The sequence below is a fragment of the Myotis myotis genome, unplaced genomic scaffold (genome assembly GCF_014108235.1).
Source record: "Myotis myotis isolate mMyoMyo1 unplaced genomic scaffold, mMyoMyo1.p scaffold_m19_p_1, whole genome shotgun sequence".
Lineage (NCBI taxonomy): Eukaryota > Metazoa > Chordata > Mammalia > Chiroptera > Vespertilionidae > Myotis > Myotis myotis.
The window spans coordinates 86,205,179-86,226,495 of NW_023416313.1; the positions used below are offsets into that span (position 1 = coordinate 86,205,179).

The 21,317-nt window shown below is 44.5% G+C and overlaps 1 protein-coding gene and 1 long non-coding RNA gene across 2 annotated transcripts in view; both read right to left on the reverse strand.

Moving 5' to 3' along the window:
- The window catches only part of HADH (hydroxyacyl-CoA dehydrogenase), a 57,414-nt gene extending 45,393 nt beyond the window's left edge, over positions 1-12,021 (reverse strand). The window contains exon 1 of the mRNA XM_036343698.1: positions 11,795-12,021. Within this exon, the coding sequence (XP_036199591.1) occupies positions 11,795-11,926 (132 nt within the window). The 5' untranslated portion in view covers positions 11,927-12,021. The remainder of the gene's footprint in view (positions 1-11,794) is intronic.
- On the reverse strand, positions 6,306-8,188 carry LOC118673168. The gene is made up of 2 exons (XR_004973327.1): positions 7,131-8,188; positions 6,306-6,659 (listed from the first exon to the last, which is right to left on the reverse strand). It is a non-coding gene; the product is annotated as an uncharacterized LOC118673168 (long non-coding RNA).
- Positions 12,022-21,317: the final 9,296 nt, after the last annotated feature.

Genomic DNA, 21,317 nt, shown 5'->3' on the forward strand with positions numbered 1-21,317 from the left:
AGGGTGGAGGTCCCCACTGGGGTGCCTGGCCAGCCTGGGTGAGGGGATGATGGCTGTTTGCAGCTGGTCACACACCCTTCAGGGTGGGGGTCCCCACTGGGGTGCCTGGCCAGTCTGGGTGAGGAGCTGAGGGCTGTTTTCAGGCTGACGGGTGACTGAAGCTCCCAACCGCTCCTTTTTTTCTTTTTTTTCTTTTTTTATTCTGGGCCAGCTTTAGCTCTGAGGCCTCGGCTGCTGAAAACAGGTTTCTGGCCTTTGTTTACCATCTGTATTTGATACAATGTTGCGGTCCGGCTGGCTGAAGCCCGGCTGAGTAAAGCAGGTTTCTGGGGTTTTTTTAGCTTCTATATTTGCAACATAGTTGCTTAGAGTTGCAGCTGAGAGGCCGGCAAGTCAGGTGGGGAACGTTGGAGTCCTCTGTCACTGAAGCAAGCAAGCCTCCCTGTTCGCATCAGCTGCCTGGCTGCCGGCCGCCATCTTGGCTGTCAGTTAATTTGCATATCTCCCTGATTAGCCAATGGGAAGGGTAGCAGTCGTACGCCAATTACCATCTTTCTCTTTTATTAGATAGGAGGATTATGTTGAACACCTGTAACTAATATGTTATATTGACAATTATATCTAAATTTTTAAAAAGGAAGGAAATTATTGCTACATGCTACAACACAGATAAACCGTTAGGGTATTAAATTAGGTGAAACAGGTCAGTCAGAAAATACTGTATGATTCCACTTACGTGAAGTACTCAGAAGAGACAAATTCATAGAGACAGAAGGTGAAGCAGTGTTTGCCAGGGACTGGGAGAGGAGAGATAGGGAGTTGTTTAATGGGTATGGAGTTTTGGTTTTGCGAAATGAAGAGAGTTCTGGAGATGGATGATCACGATGGCTTTCCAAGAACGTGCATGTACTTAAATGCCACTGAACTGTATATTTTTAAATGGTTACAATGATAAATTTTATATTATGTATGTATTTTACCACAATCAAAAAACAAAGACCACTGATCTGATTTAACACAATACCTTCATTTTACTAAGGAAAAAAAAAACATAAACTAAGGCAGAAAATTATTAACCTAAGATCACATGCAGGCACTAGTGTGCCACCTAAATGTAATTCTGTAGAAGGTAGTTCTGTCTAGATTGCTTACTCCATCAAACTCTTCATAGGCTCCCTGTGACCACAGAATAAAACTTACGTTCCTACACCTGACGTGCAAGGCCCTCCAGGATGGGGATCCTCCTCCTTTCCAGATACAGTATTCACTGTTGCCTGGCACTCCACCACCACAAGGCCTGTAGCTCCCTGCATCTGCTACGCCTCTCACCTCCAGGCCTTTGCACTGTCTACACCTTCTCCTCAACTTCACCTCATTAAATATGCCTGAGTATCACCCCTAGATACTAAGCTTCCTTACTCCAAGGTCCTCCTAGCCCAGGCTCTGTGTGCCTCATGCTCCTATAATACCCCCACATAACCTTACCACTGCACCCATCATAATGCGTACGATCGCTTGCTTAAGTGCCATCTCCCCTACTCTTTTACTTCAGGCTCCTGACTAAATGTCATTCATCTTGGTCTGCTGAGTACCTAGACCACGCCTGGCAGTGATAGGCCCTCAGGAAATGATGACAACAAATGTATCTGGTGGAAAAGCCAACGTGAGACTAGATCTTTTGACGATCCAGGGCTGTTTTCATCAGAGTAACTGAGGGCCTCCCCTCACAATGTGAACATATTTTCTTTTTTTTTTTTTTTTTTTTTTTTTTTTTAATATATTTTTATTGATTAAGATATTACATATGTGTCCTTGTCCCCACGTTACCCTCTACCCCCCCACGCCCCCCACCCCCGCTCATGCCCTCACCCCCCCGTTGTCCATGTCCATTGGTTAGGCCTATATGCTTGCATATAAGTCCTTTGGTTGATCTTTCCCCCTTACCCCCACCCTCCCCTACCTTCCCTCCAAGTCCCGACAGTCCAATCAATGCCTCTCCGTCTCTGGATCAGTCCTTGTTCATCAGCTTATGTTGTTCATTATATTCCACAAATGAGTGAGATCCTGTGGTATTTATCCGCTCTCAAGTTCCATCCATGCTGTGGCAAATGGTAAGAGTTCCTTTTTCTTCTTCCTCTTCTTAAAGAATACCTTTCAGCATTTCATATAATGCTGGTTTGGTGGTGATGAACTCCTTTAGCTTTTTCTTATCCGTGAAGCTCTTTATCTGACCTTCTATTCTGAATGATAGCTTTGCTGGATAAAGTAATCTTGGTTGCAGGTTCTTGCTATTCATCACTTTGAATATTTCTTGCCACTCTCTTCTGGCCTGCATGGTTTCTGTTGAGAAATCAGCTGACAGTCGTATGGGTACTCCCTTGTAGGTAACTGACTGTCTTTCTCTTGCTGCTTTTAAGATTCTCTCTTTATCTTTTGCTCTTGGCATTTTAATTATGATGTGTCTTGGTGTGGTCCTCCTTGGATTCCTTTTGTTTGGGGTTCTCTGCGCTTCCTGGACTTGTAAGTCCATTTCTTTCACCAGGTAGGGGAAGTTTTCTGTCATTATTTCTTCAAATAGGTTTTCAATATCTTGCCCTCTCTCTCCTTCTGGTACCCCTATAATTCTGATGTTGGTACGCTTGAAGTTGTCCCAGAGGTTCCTTACACTATCTTCATATTTTTGGAATCTCTTTTCTTTTTTCTTTTTCGGTTGGGTATTTTTTGTTTCTTTGTATTTCAAATCTTTGACTTGATTCTTGGGATCCTCTTTTCTGCTGCTGGATCTCTGTAAATTATTCTTTATTTCAGTCAGTGTATGCTTAATTTCTAGTTGGTCCTTTTTCATGTCCTCCATGGTCTCCCTATACTTATTGAGGGATTCATTAAATTTATCGGCGGTTTCCATAAAATTCTTGAAAAACCTTATAACCGTGGCCTTAAACTCTATATCCAATCGTTTGCTTTCCTCCATTTCTGCCATTTGTGACCTGTTTCTTTGTCTCCGCATTTTGGTTGCTTCCCTGTGTTGATAGAGTGGCTTTGTGTGCTAGGTGTCCTGTAGGGCCCAGTAGCTCAGCCTCCCCAGTTACCTGGGGTGGACACTCTTGGTGCACCCCCTCGTGGGCTTTGTGCACAGTCTTGTTGTAGCTATGCCTTGGTTGTTGTAGGATCACTGGGAGGAATTGACCTCCAGGGCAATTGGCAGCGAGAATCAGCTGCCCTGATGATGCTCAGCTGTGTAGCAATGCAAGCCGCTGTGGGGCCTGGGCCTTGTCTTGGAAGCTCTGAGTCTATCTGGCCCGGCTGCGGTTAGGTAATTACAGGTTGCAAATGGCCGGGGCATTCATATGCAAAAGCCTCTGCCGCAGCCTGGGCGGGGTGGGGTCTCAAGGAATCAAAGGGCTGAGAAAGCAGCTATGGCGGAGCCTCAGCCCTGCCCTAAGGAGTCGTGAGTCCCAGTGTCCCGGCAACGGCTGCAAGCACCTCTGAGGAAAAGCTGCTCTCAAGCTCGCCCGCTGCCAGACAGTCCAGTATTTCCCCGTATGAGCCCTGGGTCCCCAGAGACTTCCCGGAACCGGATTTCAGAGCCGTCGGGAGCTTGTGTCTCCCTCCGGATTCAAAAAGACAGCCGCGTCCTCAGGTGCCAGACCCTTTCCGCGCGCGAGCCCCCGTACCTCTGCACGCCACCTCCGCAGCTCCTCCCGCTCGCAGTGTGCTTTTCTCTCCTTCTAGTTGTAGAATTTACACTCAGCCAGCCCTCCTGTAGCGCTGGATGATGTCCACCTTGTGTTTCTGATGCATTTATCGATTGTTGTGGGAAGCAGAAATTTCCCGGTGTTTATCTATGCCGCCATCTTAGTTTTTTCTCTGAACATATTTTCTTGAGGGTTCTTATTTAGGAATGAATTTCATGTGTCCTGGATGCAAGGATTCTGTACTCATTCCTGAATTACGCAACAGTGCCACCTGATTTATTCCAACTTTCCGAGAATGAGAAGGCAGTGGAAGAGAGGACCACAAAAAGTTAACAGGACTCTTTTCCTGGTCCCATAAACATGTTATTTTTACAATAAGTAAGGAAGACTCTTGCTGGCACTTTGAGTGACCATGATTTAAATCAATCCATTGAGAACTCTTGTTCTCTATGATAGTGACCTACACACTGTAAGTCCTCGAGACAAGCAATCCTGCAATGTAAACAATTTTATTTGAAGGTTATGTCCTCAGCTCCATGACTTCTCTAGCCTCGGTGGAAGACATGCTTAGCCAGAGAGAAATATTTTTAGACAAGGGTGCTTCAGAGCTGTAAAAATAGGCCCAGTGAATAGCACACTTGTCAAAGCCAGAGTACTCTAGCCCCAGGGCCAAGTAAACACGCCCAGCAGAAGCAAACATATCACCAGATTGGAAGCAGCTTCTCTGAAGCATAGCCTGAATGGTGAATTTTTAAAAATATATATTTTTATTGATTTCAGAGAGTAAGGGAGAGGGTGATAAAGACAGAAACATCAATGATGTCAGAGAATCACTGATTGGCTGTCTCCTGCATGTCCCACACTGGGGATGAAGCCTGCAACCCAGGCATGTACCCTGATTGGGAATCAAACCGTGACCTCCTGGGTCATAGGTCAACGCTGAACCACTGAGCCATGCGGGCCAGGCTGAATGGTGAATTTGTAAGAACAGTGGAGTTCCAACTGCCTCCTGATCCCCAGAATAAGTACATGTAATCAGTGCTGCCCACGCTGGCTGTGCCCGAGGCTCCTGTGCCTTGCCAACAAGGCCTGGCTTTGGGTTCTCATGATTTAATCTAGGGAGAGAAGCCATAAATCAGGTACATCTCTCAGAGCTGGCAATTCTGGGTTTATAATTATCCCTGTCTGTGTAATACCATGAACTCTGCCATCATCACGAGTTATCTTCACCAACTTGAACAATCAGAAAAAGGCATTCTGTTGAGGCTTTCAACCACCATTTACCACTAGAGCCAGCTAGCTTATTCTTAAAACAGTTGAATTCATTGGCTGGCCTATTTATAAAAACTTAGATTTTTATATTTCAAAAAGTATTTCTAAAAAGCCAAGATAATGTGCCTTGACTGACCGGGACTGGGAATCTGCAACTCAGGAACGTGTCCTTGACCAGGAATCGAACCTATGACCCTCCAGTGCACGGGCCGACACTCCAACCACTGAGCCAAACCAGCCCGGGCTAAATACATATTTTTTCAAAAAATTCAATAAGCATCTGGGTTTGATAAAGTAGAGAAAATAACTTCTCTTCCAGGACTCTCCCACAAATTCTGGAAAAAAAGGGATAATAGGACATGTTGATGGCATCAATCAAGTCTTAGTTATATTTAAGAATATCTGAAAGATGCTGCCATGATGGAAACTTTCTGGGTAGAGAAGAGAGCTGTGAATACAAACTGCTCTCTAGGACGATTAATATGCAATGTTTGTTAGGGTGAGTGGAGTTTTAGTGAAAGGACTAATTAAGAGGCTCCCACAAGAATCCAGGTAACAATGCCTGGTCCAGAAATCACAAAGGAGAGCCCAGGGGAGACCCTCCTCATGGAGGAGAGCCTCACAATCTTTTTCAGTGTGGGTCATAGGTCAACACTCAACCCTATCTGACCACGACCCTATCTTCAGAGTGCATGTGGCTGGAAGAACAACAATGGTACTGATAAGAGGAGGACACTCTCTGGAGAAGTTAGAGGGAACATGATGAACTGAGTTTTGGTAACTGACTTGGAGTCTACTGGCAGAAAGATGGCAGCAGAGCATCCCTGCATCCCCAATGGAGATGACCTAACTTCGAGTCTAGCTGGTATCTGTTGATTCCAGATAGCCACGAAGGATCCCCTTGTCCGCAGAGGCCACATCTCCCCATAAGAAAGCAGAGGCCAGAGGTGCAGGCACAGCTGTGGTTATCTCAGCCTCTGGGATCTCTAGCCCGCAGAACAGGAGTTGAGAGACCAGAGTCCCAGCCCCAGCTCTGCCTCTGACCCTTGACCCCAATACCATCTCTGCAGGAGTGATTATTATAATGGTCACATTACTTTGAATGGAATAAAGTGTTACATTTGTAGAATTTTTAAAGTTCCAGGCTCTGTTGTAAATGCTTTTATGAAGTCACTGTAATACCCAAAAATGTCTATATGGAGCACTAAGATTTTTTCTCGACAATCCACATAGTCTTAAAAACCTTTAGAATTGTTGGATCTCCCCATATCTTCTTATCAAATACCTTCCAAGATAGTTAAAAGAATCTAAAATAAGAGAAGTCAACACCAGATTAGATCTGAGGGAGCTATATAAAAGCATTTATTGAACAATTACCATTGAACACACTAGTATGACTCTGAGCACTTAGCTCATTTAACTGTCATCACATTGTGAAAGCAAGTATATGAATTCCCAGGTGAGGGATAGAGGCAGAGAGGGGTGAAATGACTTGCCCAAGGTTCCCACAGCTAGAAGAGGAAGGGCTGGGATCCACACTCCAGCAGGCACCTCACAGCCTGCTCAGTTTCAAGCACTGGACCACCACTCACCAGCAACTATCCCACCGCATCATTAGCATAACCCAGGGGAGACACAGAACAGAGAGCAGCAGCATTATCTTCCAGGAGAGCTGGGCAGTGAGGGGTGTGCCTAAGGCAGATATGGGAGAGGAGAGAAGGGGGAGGAAAGGTCATTAGAAACTCAAGGACAAGTAACAGTGAGGCTGGATCTAGCACATGGCAGAGAATACCCCAAACCTGACTGAGGTGTCATTTCTGCTCTACAATGTCCAAAGGTATTCCGCGGCATTCTTTTTATGCTTGTCAGCCCCTCCCCAAGTCCAAGAACTAAGACGCTGACAGGAGCTGGTTTACTGTCCCAGTATGTCACCAAGAGCAGAGAACAGCCCAATGAAGACGTGAGCAACAATACAGGAAGTGAGGGAAGAATGTCATGACAAACATATCCCATACCCTTGAGGAGAAGTTAACACCTGGGAATAAAAATATTCCCTCCATAAGAACATTCAAAAGAAGAGATTGTGTCCATCTCCTGTGATCCCAAAACCTCTTCCAGGCCACTGCACTGTTTTCAAGCAAATTTCAACAGAGATGAACTCACTGCAAAACAGACAAAATACAGAACAACTCTGATCCCTCTTCTATTTGGCATCAGAAAATTCAGAGCTGGGGCAGAGAAGAGAACGGTGAACAAATTCAGTGGCTGGGAGAAGCTTTTGGGTCCATCTGAGTCCTCATCAAGCATCACAAATGTCAGGAAAATGTTCCTCTGTAGCTGAGAATGTTCCCCTCTGCCTTCTTTTGTTTAACAGCCTAAGGAGCTCTCCGCAGAAGAAATGTGCACTTTTTGCTTTTTAAGAGGGAACAAAAAAAAAAGAAAGAAAGAAAGAAAAGTTTTGGGTGAGAAGAACCTAGATCCAACCCCCTTCAAGACTTTGCAAACTTTCTCACCTCCTCCAAGAAGTGTGAGCACTAAAAGGAAGTTTGTACTGAGGCCTTGAGAAATCCAGCCTCAGGAATTCCATGCCCAGGGAACTCACCGACTCCTTACCAGTGACTTAATGAAAGCTACAAGCTCTCTGGGCTCCCTATATGAAAAAAGGCAATGTACAAGAAAACCTTACAAAGAACTCATTCTATAAACTGAAGGAAAGCACAGCTAGTACCTTTCTTCCCTTTTTTTCCTCCTTTATAAAGCAAAAAACAACCTGATCCCCACTCAAGGGTCATTTGATGCTGTAAGCTTTGCCAGCCCTAGTATCCAGCTAAAGACAAATTGGCAATCAGAACTAAGTCAGAAGTGTATAATGGGCAAAAACAAGTTAGCCTGACTTAAATATTAACCTGCAGCCTAAGCAAATTTTTAAAATTTAAAACAAACAAACCAAATGACAGGCAAAGTAGACACCCTTGGAGAATACATATGTACAAATGACCTGTGCACTGATCAATTGTAATTAAGCACAGACCTCACTTGTCTTAAATTGCTTAACTGTTCAAGAAATGTGTCAGGCTCCCACAAAATCTGTTTAATTTTTTCCATGCTACTCAGCATAAACTGGAATTATAGAAAAAATGATAAATAAATAAATATTATTGACACAGACAACAGTGTGGTGATTGCTGGAGGGAAGGGTTATGGGGAGGTGGAGGAGGTTATAGAAGGGATAAATGGTGAACGGAGACTTGACTTGGGGTGGTGAACACACAATACATTGTATGATGATGTTACAGAATTGTGCACCTGAAACCTGTGTAATTTTGTTAACCAGTATCACCCCAATGAATTCAATAAAAAGGAAACAAAAAAGATTGTAAACAGAACTACACCTTGATTAAAATTAAAGCTACTTCAGAAAGAGTTCAGGAGAGTGAAGCTCAATGTGACTTAATAGCCTACCTTAAATGCTAGTTTGTGCTTGTGTTTTTTTGTTTGTTAGTTTTTTATTGATTTTAGAGAGGAAGGGAGAGGGAGAGACAGAAACATCGATGATGAGAGAGAATCATTCAACGTCATCCCCTCACACATTGGTGTCTCTCTCTCTTTCTCTCTCTCTCTCTAAGCATATTCTCAGGTGAGAATTAAAAAGAAAAAAAAAGCTGTATGAGGATTAACAATACAATAGGAGAGGACCAAAAGTGCCTTCTCTCTTTTCAGAGGTCCCTGGACAACTGGCATTTGCCATCAAGATTAAGTGAGATGCAACAGATTCACAACCAATATTCTCCATCTAAACATTACAGGCCTATCTTAGCAGCAACTACGTGAGATGGTATGAGGGGAGAAGGACAAAAGGACAAGCAATGAAGATAATAATCATAAAGGCAGCTAAGCTTTTGTGAGCTCTTACTAGGTGCCAGGCACTGTGCTAAGAGCCCAACTTGTGCTAATTCATTCAATCCTCTAGATTCTCCTATGAGGCTAGTGCTAGTATTAGTCCTAGTTTAGAGATTAGTAAGCACAGAGGTTAAGTAACTTTCCCATGTTAAGACAGCCAACGTGAGGCAGAGCCAGCATATAGGCCATCCAATTTCCCATGCTGAACTGGAGCCAATCTCCAGTCAAACACATCAACTACTTTTCTGTGGCACTTAATAAGTAGAACAGATTCACCCTCTACTAAAAGCTGTAGGTCAAGGAGCATGAAGAATGAAGCAATACTGCTTAGAACTGCAAGCCTGAAGGTGGAGTGCAAAATGGATCAGTTAAACTGCTGAAACCAACCAACCTACAGGCTGAGAGTAGCACAGAGATTTCTGCAGGAAAGCATGGTTCCCCTCCACAGGATTAGAGCCTTCATCTAAAGTGACTGAGGCTGTTGTAAACCTTGTTCTGTAAGAACGGAACTCCTTACCCTTAAGGCTGTCCACTATTTCAACTTTTGGAATGACAGTCCATTGTATTTCCAACCTGTGGGATAAACAGCTCTTCCCCCTACCCCCCTTAAATTTCAAAACGCACTCACTCCCCTGGTCCAACTATTCAAGTCTGTGTTCCCATCAATGTCAACCTCCTCCCCGCTTTCTGAGATGAAAGCTCCCATACTGTACCCATAATTTTAGGTGCTACCTCTGGGCATGATTGTGCAGCATAACACCCTTTTCTGGACAATAATGGATACAGCATTCTAAGAGCTGAGCAACCTGAAACAATGCTTTCTACTTAGTTTCTAATCCTCTTCCACTGATGTCTTCAAGTCACCATTAACAACAGTTTCTGGATGTGTTTCCTATATTGGTATTAGAGGCCCAGTGCACAAATTCGTGCACGGGTGGGGTTCCCTGGTCTGGCTGGCAATTGGGGCCAATCGGGGCCTTGTTGCCCAGTCCCCACTGGGGCCAATTGGGGCCAGCCAGCCGGGAGGGACCGAGGGAGGTTGGCTGGCTGCGGGAAGTTAGCTGTGGGAGCGCACTGACCACCAGGGGGCAGCTCCTGTGTTGAGCATCTGCCCTTGGTGGTCAGGGCGTCCTCATAGTGACCAGTTGAGAGGTCAACTGGTCGTAATGGTCACTTAGGCTTTTATAAATATAGACAGATGGTAGGCTTAAGGCCCTAATGTCTTGTTTTTTTGTTTTGTTTTGTTTTGTGTGTTTTTTTAAAATATATTTTTTATTGATTTTTTACAGAGAAGAAGGGAGAGAGATAGAGAGTTAGAAACATCGATGAGAGAGAAACATCGATCAGCTGCCTCCTGCACATCTCCTACTGGGGATGTGCCCGCAACCCAGGTACATGCCCTTGACCGGAATCGAACCTGGGACCTTTCAATCCGCATGCCGACGCTCTATCCACTGAGCCAAACCGGTTTCGGCCCTAATGTCTTGTTTTTAAACAAATACATTATTTTATATCTTCCCATTTTATATCTTCCCACAACAAATCTCACTCTCACAGCTGTGGGAGATTTTTGGTGGAGCAAGGGAATACAAGTGTGCTCAAGCCTGAATATCCTATAATATAGTATGATATTTGTAACATTTAGGTTAAAGGGACTTATTCCTCACATCTCATGTAGAACACAGATTAAGGGGACACCATAACCTAGCAGCCAAGGCATCCACACAATAAAAAGGGAAATGTATGTCCAAACACATTATCTTGGAAGAGAGAAATGGAAAACTTTAAGAAGTTAGAAGGATAAAATGTCAATGAAATACAGATTTTAGGAGACAATGCAATCAAATTAATATGTTGCAAAAACTTTGCAGGGAGAGGAAAATTAAGATACATAATAATAGTCAATGATTTTTAAAGAGCAAGCATGGAAATGTGGACTTGACTGGGAGGACACTGAAAAACAAACTCTTTCATGACTGTAACCACTGCATTTGAGTACTCCACTAAGAAAAATTAGATAATGGTCTCTGCTTCAACAATATAAGGTGCAAAGGGCTGAAATGATAAGAATATATAATCAACTAAGACATGGGAATCAAGGTTCTCCAATATGAGGAATTTACGGGGTTGGGGGGGTGGGGGGAGCAGCAGCAAATATCACAGTATCCAGGTAATCAATTGCACAACTGACCTTGAGCCACAGTTAGGCTGGAACATGGCAGTCTTGAAGATGGACATTGAGACTGGAGGCCCTCATCCCCTCTGTCTTCTCCTCCCACTTTCTCCAGGTCCCTAAAACTTGCAGTTCTCAGCACAGAGGGCACGAGGTCAAAGGTCAAAGTTGCCTTGCATGGCATTTGGTGGACTAACAGGGCCTCCCAAGCTCTTACTAGGTAACTTTACAAAGTGCTACAAAAGTGATGATTATTATTATTCTTTGTAACCCAGCAAGCAAAAGAAACACACGGGAGGTTGAAAGGAGATCCTTTAGGAGAGCAGAAAACTGCTCTTACAAAGACCGTATAATTCTACAAAGTTGCAGGTCTCTGGAAGCAATTCGGGTGTAAGCCAAGCAGCAAGCAAGCAAGTTATGTCTCAACCTTGGGCACCCACAACACTATCTTCTCTCTGCAGGAGCCAGTTCCAAGTGCATTCGCGAGCACGCTCCACCCAGCCCTCTTCGGGTGGAATTTAGAGACGAGGAAACTGAGGCTCGGCCCCAAGACACTGTATCTTTGGGGAATGACCACTCACAGGCCCAGAGGCAAGACGTTTCAACCACACCGGGGAGGAGCCTGGTGGCAATTCCCGGGTCTCCCGCGGACCCCGGCCTCTCCGCGGATCACCCAGCCGAGTCGCGGCCCGCCAGCGCTCTCAGCTCAGATGGGCAGCAAAGGAGTGGGGTGCGCTGCCTGGGGGCGGCTCACCTGGGCGATGCCGGCGCCCATCAGCCCACCGCCGATGACCGCCACGTGCTTGATGACGATCTTCTTCGCCGTGGCTGAGGCCGTGGACGAAGAGGACACACTGCGCACAAACTGCCTGGTTACGAAAGCCATGGTGCTGCGGGCAACACGGAGGCGGCCCCGGCGTCCAGACTCGCAAAGGCGCGACTGCGACGCTCCGACAGCCACCGGACCTCTGGGGGCGGAAACCAGGCGGCCCCGCCTCCCGGCGCTCCCCGGGCGTTATAGTGACGTCACCGGAGGCGGGGCGGGCCCCGCGGCCCGCTCAGCTCATTGGCGGAGGCCGTGGGGACGGTTTCCAGCGCCGGAGCGCGGCGTCCACGTGGTCTGGCGCGGGCCACCGCCTTCCTCCGCGGAGCTGGGGGCTCTCAGCCTCGGAGCCTGGGGTTGGAGCCTGGGGTTGGACCCCGGGTCGCAGCGGGGCAGGGCGGTTAGCGCGCAGGCCATTCCTCGGAAAGCCACGGACGCCTGGTAAGATGGAGGCGTAGTGTTGACTTCTTAAATCATCGCCTTGGATGCTCGTGCAAACCTCAGCGCTGAGTTTATACGGGATCTTTGGTGGTTGGTGATGAAGGGACCCAAAATGAGCAACCTTGATTCATGTCACCTAGTAACCAGCTGTAGGGATTATTTTATTCCGGTGGATAATGAGTGTTGTCTGCTAAAACGGAAAGAAACTAACTGCTCAACAATCGAAATAAATGTCTAAGGGACCATGAGTCCCAATGTAAAGATCACGCCCAGGGAGTTAGTTACCCATTTCAACGTTAGCCATCTGACGGCTTAAGGTCAAAGGGCAACCTTTGGAGAGTCATTGATACCAACTAGGCCCTCGTGTGAGTAATTTCGAGTTACTATAACTTAGTAATAGAGAACGTTATTCATTTATTTTTTTTTTCTTTATTGATTAAGGTATTACATATGTGACTTTTCCCTCACAAACTCACCATCAAATCAAAAGTAGGCCTCCTCCTGTGGGACCTAGCTATCATAAGGAATTCTGTGTTCACCATTCCTTTGCTTTGATCTCATCTAATCCTGTAAAAATATGGGAGAAGCACTTTTGCTGAGGACTGTTGGGCTTGGGGGAGATAGGGTCACATCCAAATAGTGAAGTTCATTAAATGCTAGAATGTAGCAAATGCAAAACTCCATGGGATCAGAAATGGAAAAGGAAAATTACACAGAGAAGCCCAGTAATTTAAAGAATACGTGTATTAGAAAAGAAAGGTTTCAAGCCAGAGGAAGCAGCACATGGCAAAGGTAGAAACAAGAAAATATTGCTTCAGGAGAAGGATGAGGAATTAGGTGTGATAAATTAGGAGGATGCATGGATGATTCTTTAATGGATTTTAACCTTTCACTCTCAGTTACAAGTTGTGTCTAATGCAAGGCCAAACATGTTCTAATGACAGTGTTGTCACTATATTTTTTAATTTAATTTTTTGTTAAGCCTCACCCAAGGATATTTTTTCCATTGATTTTTAGAGAGAGTGAAGTGGGGGGGAGAGAGGAACATCAATGTGAGAGAGACACATTGATTGGTTGCCTTCCCACATGCGCCCTGACCCAGGGGCCCTGGATCAAACCTGCAACCGAGGTACTCGCCCTTGACCCGGAATCAAACCTGAGACCCTCGGGTCCACGGCTGACGCTATAACCAGAGAGCCAAACCGGCCAGGGCAGTGGTCGGCAAACTGCGGCTCACAAGCCACATGCGGGTCTTTGGCCCCTTGAGTGTGGCTCTTCCACAAAATACCGACTTCTGCGCATGGGCCATGAAGTTTCAATTGCACTGTACATGCGCACCCGCACGTGGTATTTTGTGGAAGAGCCACACTCAAGGGGCCAAAGCCCCGCATGTGTCTCTCGAGCCGCAGTTTGCCAACCACTGGGCCAGGGCATCACAGTATATATTCTTTAAATGTGTGTGATGTCAAACAATGCCAAGAATGATGCATTTGCAGATCCATGATTTGTTTTCCTCAGGAAAGAAAGAATAACCAGTGATGTATTTTTTTTTAAATTCTTTTATTGTTTAAAGTATTACAAAGAGTGTTATATATGTCTCCTTTTTTTTCCTCCCCTTGACCTTCCCCTAGCCTCCCATACCCCCCAGTGTCTTGTGTCCATTGGTTATGCTTATATGCATGCATACAAGTCCTTCGGTTGATCTCTTACCCACCCCCCTAACCCTCCCTGGCCTTCCCACTGTAGTTTGACAGTCTGTTCGATGTTGCTCTGCCTCTGTATCTATTTTTGTTCATCAGGTTATAATGGTCTTAATTATCCATAAATGAGTGAGATCATGTGGTATTTTTCCTTCATTGACTATTTATTTCACTTAGCATAATGCTCTCCAGTTCCATCCCTGTTGTTGCAAATGGTAAGAATTCCTTCTTTTTTACAGCAGCGTAGTATTCCATCATGTAGATGTACCAATGTTCTCTAATCCACTTGTCTGCTCTTGAGCACTTAGGTAGTTTTCAGATCTTAGCTATTGTAAATTGTGCTGTTATGAATATAGGGGTGCATATATCCTTTCTGATTGGTGTTTCTGTTTTCCTGGAATATATTCCTAGAAGTGGGATCACAGGGTCAAATGGGAGTTCCATTTTTAACTTTTTGAGGAAACTCCATACTGTCTTCCATAGTGGCTGCACCAGTCTGCATTCCCACCAGCAGTGCACGAGTGTTCCCTTTTCACTGCATCCTCTCCAGCACTTGTCGTTAGTTGATTTGTTGATGATAGCCATTCTGACAGGTGTGAGATGGTACCTCATTGTTGTTTTGATTTGCATTTCTTAGATGATTAGTGACTTTGAGCATGTTTTCATATGTCTCTTGGCTTTCTGAATGTCCTCTTTTGAAAAGTGTCTATTTAGGTCCTCTGTCCATTTTTTTATTGGATTGTTTATCTTCCTTTTGTTAAGTTGTATGAGTTCCCTATAAATGTTGGAGATTAAACCCTTATAGGTGATAACATTGGCAAATATGTTCTCCCATGCAGTGGGCTTCCTTGTTGTTTTGTTGATGGTTTCTTTTGCTGTGCAGAAGCTTTTTTTTTTGATGTAGTCCCTTTTGTTTATTTTCTCTTTAGTTTCCAATGCCCTAGGAGCTGTATCGGTGAAGAAATTGCTTTGGCATATGTCTGAGATTTTGTTGCCTTTGGATTCCTCTAGTATTTTTATGGTTTCCCGTCATACATTTAAGTCCTTTATCCATTTTGACTTAATTTTTGTATGTGGTGTAAGTTGGTGGTCTAGTTTCATTTTTTTTGCATGTATCTGTCCAATTTTCCCAACACCATTTATTGAAGAGACTGTCTTGACTCCATTGTATGTTCTTGCCTCCTTTCTCAAATATTAATTGAGCATATTGGTTCAGGTCGATTTCTGGGCTCTCTATTCTATTCCATTGATCTATATGTCTATTCTTGTGCCAGTACCAGGCAGTTTTGAGAGCAGTGGCTTTGTAATACAGCTTGATATCTGGTATTGAGATCCCACCTACTTTGTTCTTCTTTCTCAGGATCGCTGCAGCTATTTGGGGTCTTTTTTTTATTCCAGTTGAATTTTTGGAGAGTTCGTTCTAGGTCTGTGAAATATGCCGTTGGTATTTTAATGGGAAATGCGTTGAATTTATAGATTGCTTTGGGTAGTATGGACATTTTAATGATGTTGATTCTACCAATCCAGGAACACAGTGCTGTATTTTTGAGTGACTCAAGTCTGAGGCTATCTGTATTATGTAAACATGTGATGTTGAGAAAGGACCACTGAGTGAGAGGAGCCCTGGCTCAGTCCCTGGTGGGCAGTATAGTATGACCATCGTCAGACACCTCCTGGGCTCCAGTGTCTTTGTCTATCAGAAGAAACATTTGAACAGATAACTTTGCAGCTGTTTTATACTGAGAGTCTAACTCCCATTTTCAGTCTTCTGAAGCAAGGGCCACCCTGCCGTAACTGCTGCACAATCCTGATCAGATGACAGTTACAATAGAATCATTCTCCTTTTGCCAGGACTGCTAGTCTTTTCCCAAGTGTGGCCTTGGGCTTTCGGGTGCCCAGTAACGATTTCTGTGGTCCTTGCCTTGCACAGTCACCCTGTTCTTGGGGTCATGCTTCCTTTCTGCAGAATGGAGTGCTAGGAAGTGTGACCTTGGTCATTGAGCAAAGAAAAGGGCTGGCACAGAGAATGGAGTAAGTAATGACTACTTTGTTTTGTCCTATAAATGGACAATTGTAATATTTAAAATATTGATATCAAAGAAGCATTATTTTAAAATATACATGGTGGTGGGCTCTGGGAGTGGCAGAAGCAGGGAGTGCAATTGGCCCTTTCCCTCCAACAAATTGGCGGTAAACAGAAAGTGTCAAAGCCTTTCAGTCATCCTGCTTTGTGAGGTAGTCAGGCAGAGCAGAGCTGACACTGTCTTCACACTGTCATGTGATAGACACAAGGACAGCGGGTGTTAATCAGGAACACTAATGGGCGAGGATTCACCGAGTACATTGGAATTTTCCTTCTATTTGTGGGAAATTAATGATTTCTGGCTTACGGGGGAAACAGTGTTTCATTGAGTGCTTTTTAGATTTCATATGGCAGAACACCAGATTTCATGTGACTACTCAGGATGGCCCAAGAGCAAAGCCCAGAAAGTTCAATCAAAAGCTAACCTACTGCAAAATTAGTTGACATTGCCACACTTGTCAGCAGTGTTTTCAAGGAAATTAGTCATATGATATGCATAAAATATATGGTTAGCTTGAGAAGGGCAGTCATGTATTGCTGTGTCCCACTGAAAGATATTCTCTTATAAAACATATAAGGCAAAATCTCTAATAACACTGAACTATTTTACAAATAATTTTATCTTCTTTAGCTTTTAGAAAAAAATTTATCATGGCAAACTTTAAGCTTTGATCATGTTAGCAGCTCTCTACTTTTACCTTTTCCTCTACTGAGAAAATTCATTAAATCCTCACAATTACACTATTTGATAGGTATTAAAGCTACCCCTCTTTTATAAGGAAACAGGTCCAGAGAGGTTCAGAAACTGGGTCAAGGTCACACAGCTAACCAATGGCACAGGCAGAATTCAAACCCAGAACAGTCTGTTTTCAGGGCTTGTGTTCTTAACCTTTATGCTGTTTTGCCTTTCTTCATAACAGCCCAAAGGCTCCCACTGCTATTCTCCTCTGAAAGTAAAGAAATCAAGGTTCCAAACAATTAAATCATTTATTAAATGTAACCTACCTAATAACTGGCCAGGTTCAGATTTGAACCGACTCTGACCTCAAGGCTACCACTCATTTCATACTTTTTGTACTCCTTAGAAAGTTCCCTTGCTGTTAGACGGAAAAAAAAGGGGGGGGTGGGGGGTGGTTTCTCGTAAATGTTATATGTGTCTGAGTTTGAAACTTAACTGTTTTACTAATATTATAAAGATTAAGCAGATTAATTTACTTAGACATTCGTACAAAGAAACCCCAGAATTGCAACTTTCACACAATGATTCCCAATGTTTACATATATAGACTCTACAAGAGCCATGGGTGGTTTTGTGGGGGTTTTTTAATTACAGTTGACATACAATATTAGTTTCAGGTGTACAATCCCATGATTATACATTTATATAACAAAGTAATCATGCCAATAAGTCTAGCACCATATATAGTTACTAGAGGCCCAGTGCACAAAAATTTGTGCACTCGTGGGGGGGGGGGGTCCCTCAGCCCAGCCTGTGCCCTCTTGCAGTCTGGGACCCCTCGGGGGAGGGGGATGTCCACCTGCTGGCTTAGGCCTGCTCCCTGGGAGACTGGGCCTAAGCTGGCAATCAGACATCCCTCTGGCAGCCTGGGAGCTCTCGGGGGATGTCCACTTGCCAGCGTGGAGCAGGCCTAAGCTGCAGTCGGACATCCTTAGTGCTTCTGAGGAGGCGGGAGAGGCTCCCGCCACCACCGCTGTGCTGGCAGTGGTCAGCTTGGATTGTGGCTGAGCAGAGTTCCCCCTGTGAGAGCGCACTGACCACCAGGGGGCAGCTCCTGCATTGAGCGTCTGCCCCCTGGTGGTCAGTGTGTGTCATAGTGACCAGTCATTCCCAGTCATTCTGCTGTTAGGGTCAATTTGCATATTACTCTTTTATTATATAGGACTAGGGGCCTGGTGCACGAAATTCGTGCACTGGGTGTGTGTGTGGGGGGGGAGTGTCCCTCAGCCCAGCCTGCCCCCTCTCACATACTGGGAGCCCTCAGGCGTTGACCCCCATCACCCTCCAATCGCAGGATTGGCCCCTTGCCCAGGCCTGACGCCTCTGACAGGGCCGCCTTTGCCCTGCCCCCCAGCAATTAGCTCCCCCCTGGGTTTCCGATCACTGTCAGTGGCAGGGGGCTTCTTCCTGCTTTCCCTTTCGCCTCCCTGCATTGTGCCTACATATGCAAATTAGCCGCCATCTTGTTGGCAGTTAACTGCCAATCTTAGTTGGCAGTTAATTTGCATATAGCCCTGATTAGCCCATGAAAAGGGTAGCGCCGTACACCAATTACCATTTTTCTCTTTTATTAGTGTAGATTATTATATAGGATTACAATATTATTGACCATATTCCCTATGCAGTATTTTACATTCTTATGAATATTCTGTAACTACTGATTTATATTTCAAAATGCCTTCATCTTTTTCACCCAACCTCCCAATCCCTCTCCCATCTAGCAACTGTCAAAATGTTATCTGAGTCTGTTTCTGTTCTGCTTGTTTATTTTGTTTTTTAGATTCCACATATAAGTGAAATAATCATTGGCATTTGTCTTTCTCTAATTTATTTCACTTAGCATAATACCCTCTAGGTCCATCCATGTTGTTGCAGATTTCATTCTTTTTTATGGTTGAGTGATATTCCATTGTATATATGCACAACTTCTTTATCCATTCATTTCTTGTTGGACACTTAGGTTGCTTCCATATCTTAGCCATCCTATATAATAAAAGGCTAATATGCAAATTGTCCCCACAGGCAGGTTCCACTGACCAGGAGTTAGATATGTGCTGACCACCAGGAGGTGGTGCAGGACATGGTGGGTATCGGCGACGCAGTCCTGGCAGCGGGCGGCAGTGGAGGTGCTGCCGGCCCCTAATGGGCCCCTATGAGAGCGGGTGGAGCAGGTGAGCAAGGCGGGTGCGAGTGGGGGCCCCAATTGCCCCACCGGTCACCCCACAGATCGGCCCTGATTGCTGACCAGGCCTAGGAACCCTACCTGTGCACGAATTATGTGCACTGGGTCTCTAGTTGTAAATAATGCTGCAATAAACATGTGGGTGTATATGTCTTTCTAATTTAATGTTCTGGGTTTCTTCAGATAAATACCCAAAAGTGGAGTTACTAGGTTCTTCTTTGTCTCTTACTGTAGCTTTTGTTTTAAAGTCTATTTTATCTGTTATAGGTATTGCTCCCTAGCTTTTTCACTTGTTTTAACCCATTTGCATTTAAAGTAATTGTTTATTGCCGGGAGCTGGTCCATCCTTGCTGTTTCAAAGGACCTGGCATATATGGCATACTGTTCTTAAAATGTTTGCTCACCTTCTTGGCACTATGTGTTTTAACCAAGGTCTCTTCTCTGAGAAAGGTTGTTTCCCCAGGTAGGGATTTTTCCCCTGAAGTTAGGGAGGGAAAAAAACCCCTCAACTAAGTGCCAGGCGGGTAATTAATCACTTTAACTACGAACAATCATGCTTAAGCTACATAATCTTTACTCCCTGGATTGGAGATAAGAAACGCCCTAACCTTTGGAATAGAGATTGATAGGATTGAATCAACTGGTATAAATACAGTTGTAACAAGACAACAGCAGACAGAACCGAGAAGACAGAACCAGGAGGCACAGACACTACACAGAACGTTCTCTAGAGACAGAAGAACTTCGCTGGAGAGAACATGGCAAAAGATCCTGGACTGAACCTGACTACAGAAATTGGCAAGAGAACCTGACTAAAACCTGGTGACTGAACCTGGCTGGAGAACCTGGACAGAACCTGGCTGGAGAACCTAGCGAGGGAACTTGGCTACAGAACCTGGCTGGAGAACCTGGAGAACCTGGCTGGAGATCCTAGCAAGAGAACATGGACACAGAACCTGGCTGGAGTTCCTAACCAGAACTTCGCTGGAGATCTGAAGCAGAACCTCTCTGGAGATCCAGACCAGAACTTGGCTGGAGATCCTGGCTGGAGATCCTGGCTAGGCTGCTGATCAACTGAACGCTGTCTCTGCGTCATTCCTTCTTCGCCGACTCCGTCCACACCTTTGGGGACCCCTGGACCCGCTGGGGTTGGACCCCAGCAGTTTATAGATGTGGATTTATTGCCAGTCTGTTTATTATTCATATTTTTTATCTTTTTAAAAAAATATATTTTATTGATTTCAGAAAGGAAGGGAGAGGGAGAAAGAGACTGAAACATCAATGATGAGAGAGAATCATTGATTGGCTGCCGCCTGCACACCCTTACTGGGGCTCAAGCCCACAACCCCGGCATGTGCTCTGACGTGATTTGAACCAAGACCTCCTGCTTCATAGGTTGATGCTCAACCACTGAGCCAGGCTCTTCTTCTTCTTAAAGAAGTCCCTTTAACATTTCTTGTAATATGGTTTGGTGGTAATGAACTCCTTTAGCTTTTTCTTGTCTGGGAAGCTCTTTGTAAGTCTTTCAATTCTAAATGATGGCTTTGTTGGGTAGAGTAATCATGGTTTATGTCCTTGCATTTCATCACTTAGAATATTTCTTGCCAATCCCTTCTGACCTGCAAAGTTTCTGTTGAGAAATCAGCTAACAGTCTTATGGGAGCTCCCTTGTAGATGACTATCTGATTTTCTTTTGCTGTTTTTAAGATTTGTTATCTTTAACCTTTGGCATTTTTATTATGATGTGTCTTGATGTGGGCCTTTTTGGGTTCATCTTGTTTGGGACTCTGCTTCCTGGACTTGTATGTCTATTTCCTTCACCAGGTTAGAATACTTTTCCATTGTTGTTTTTTCAAATAGGTTTTCTTTTCTTTATTTTCTTTTTTTTTTATTGCTTAAAGTATTACAAAGGGTATTACATATGTGTCCTTTCTTTCCCCCCCACCCTTGACAGTCCCCTAGCCTCCCCTATCCCCCAGTGTCTTATGTCCATTGGTTATGCTTATATGCATGCATACAAGTCCTTCGGTTGATCTCTTACCCCCTCCCTCCTGCCCCCCAACCCTCCCCAGCCTTCCCGCTGCAGTTTGACAATCTGTTTGAGGCAGCTCTGCCTCTGTATCTATTATTGTTCAAAAGTGTATAATGGTCTCTATTATCCACGAATGAGTGAGATCATGTGGTATTTTTCCTTCATTGACTGGCTTATTTCACTTAGCATAATACTCTCTAGTTCCATCCATGCCGTTGCAAATGGTAAGAGTTCCTTCCTTTTTACAGCAGCATAGTATTCCATCGTGTAGATGTAC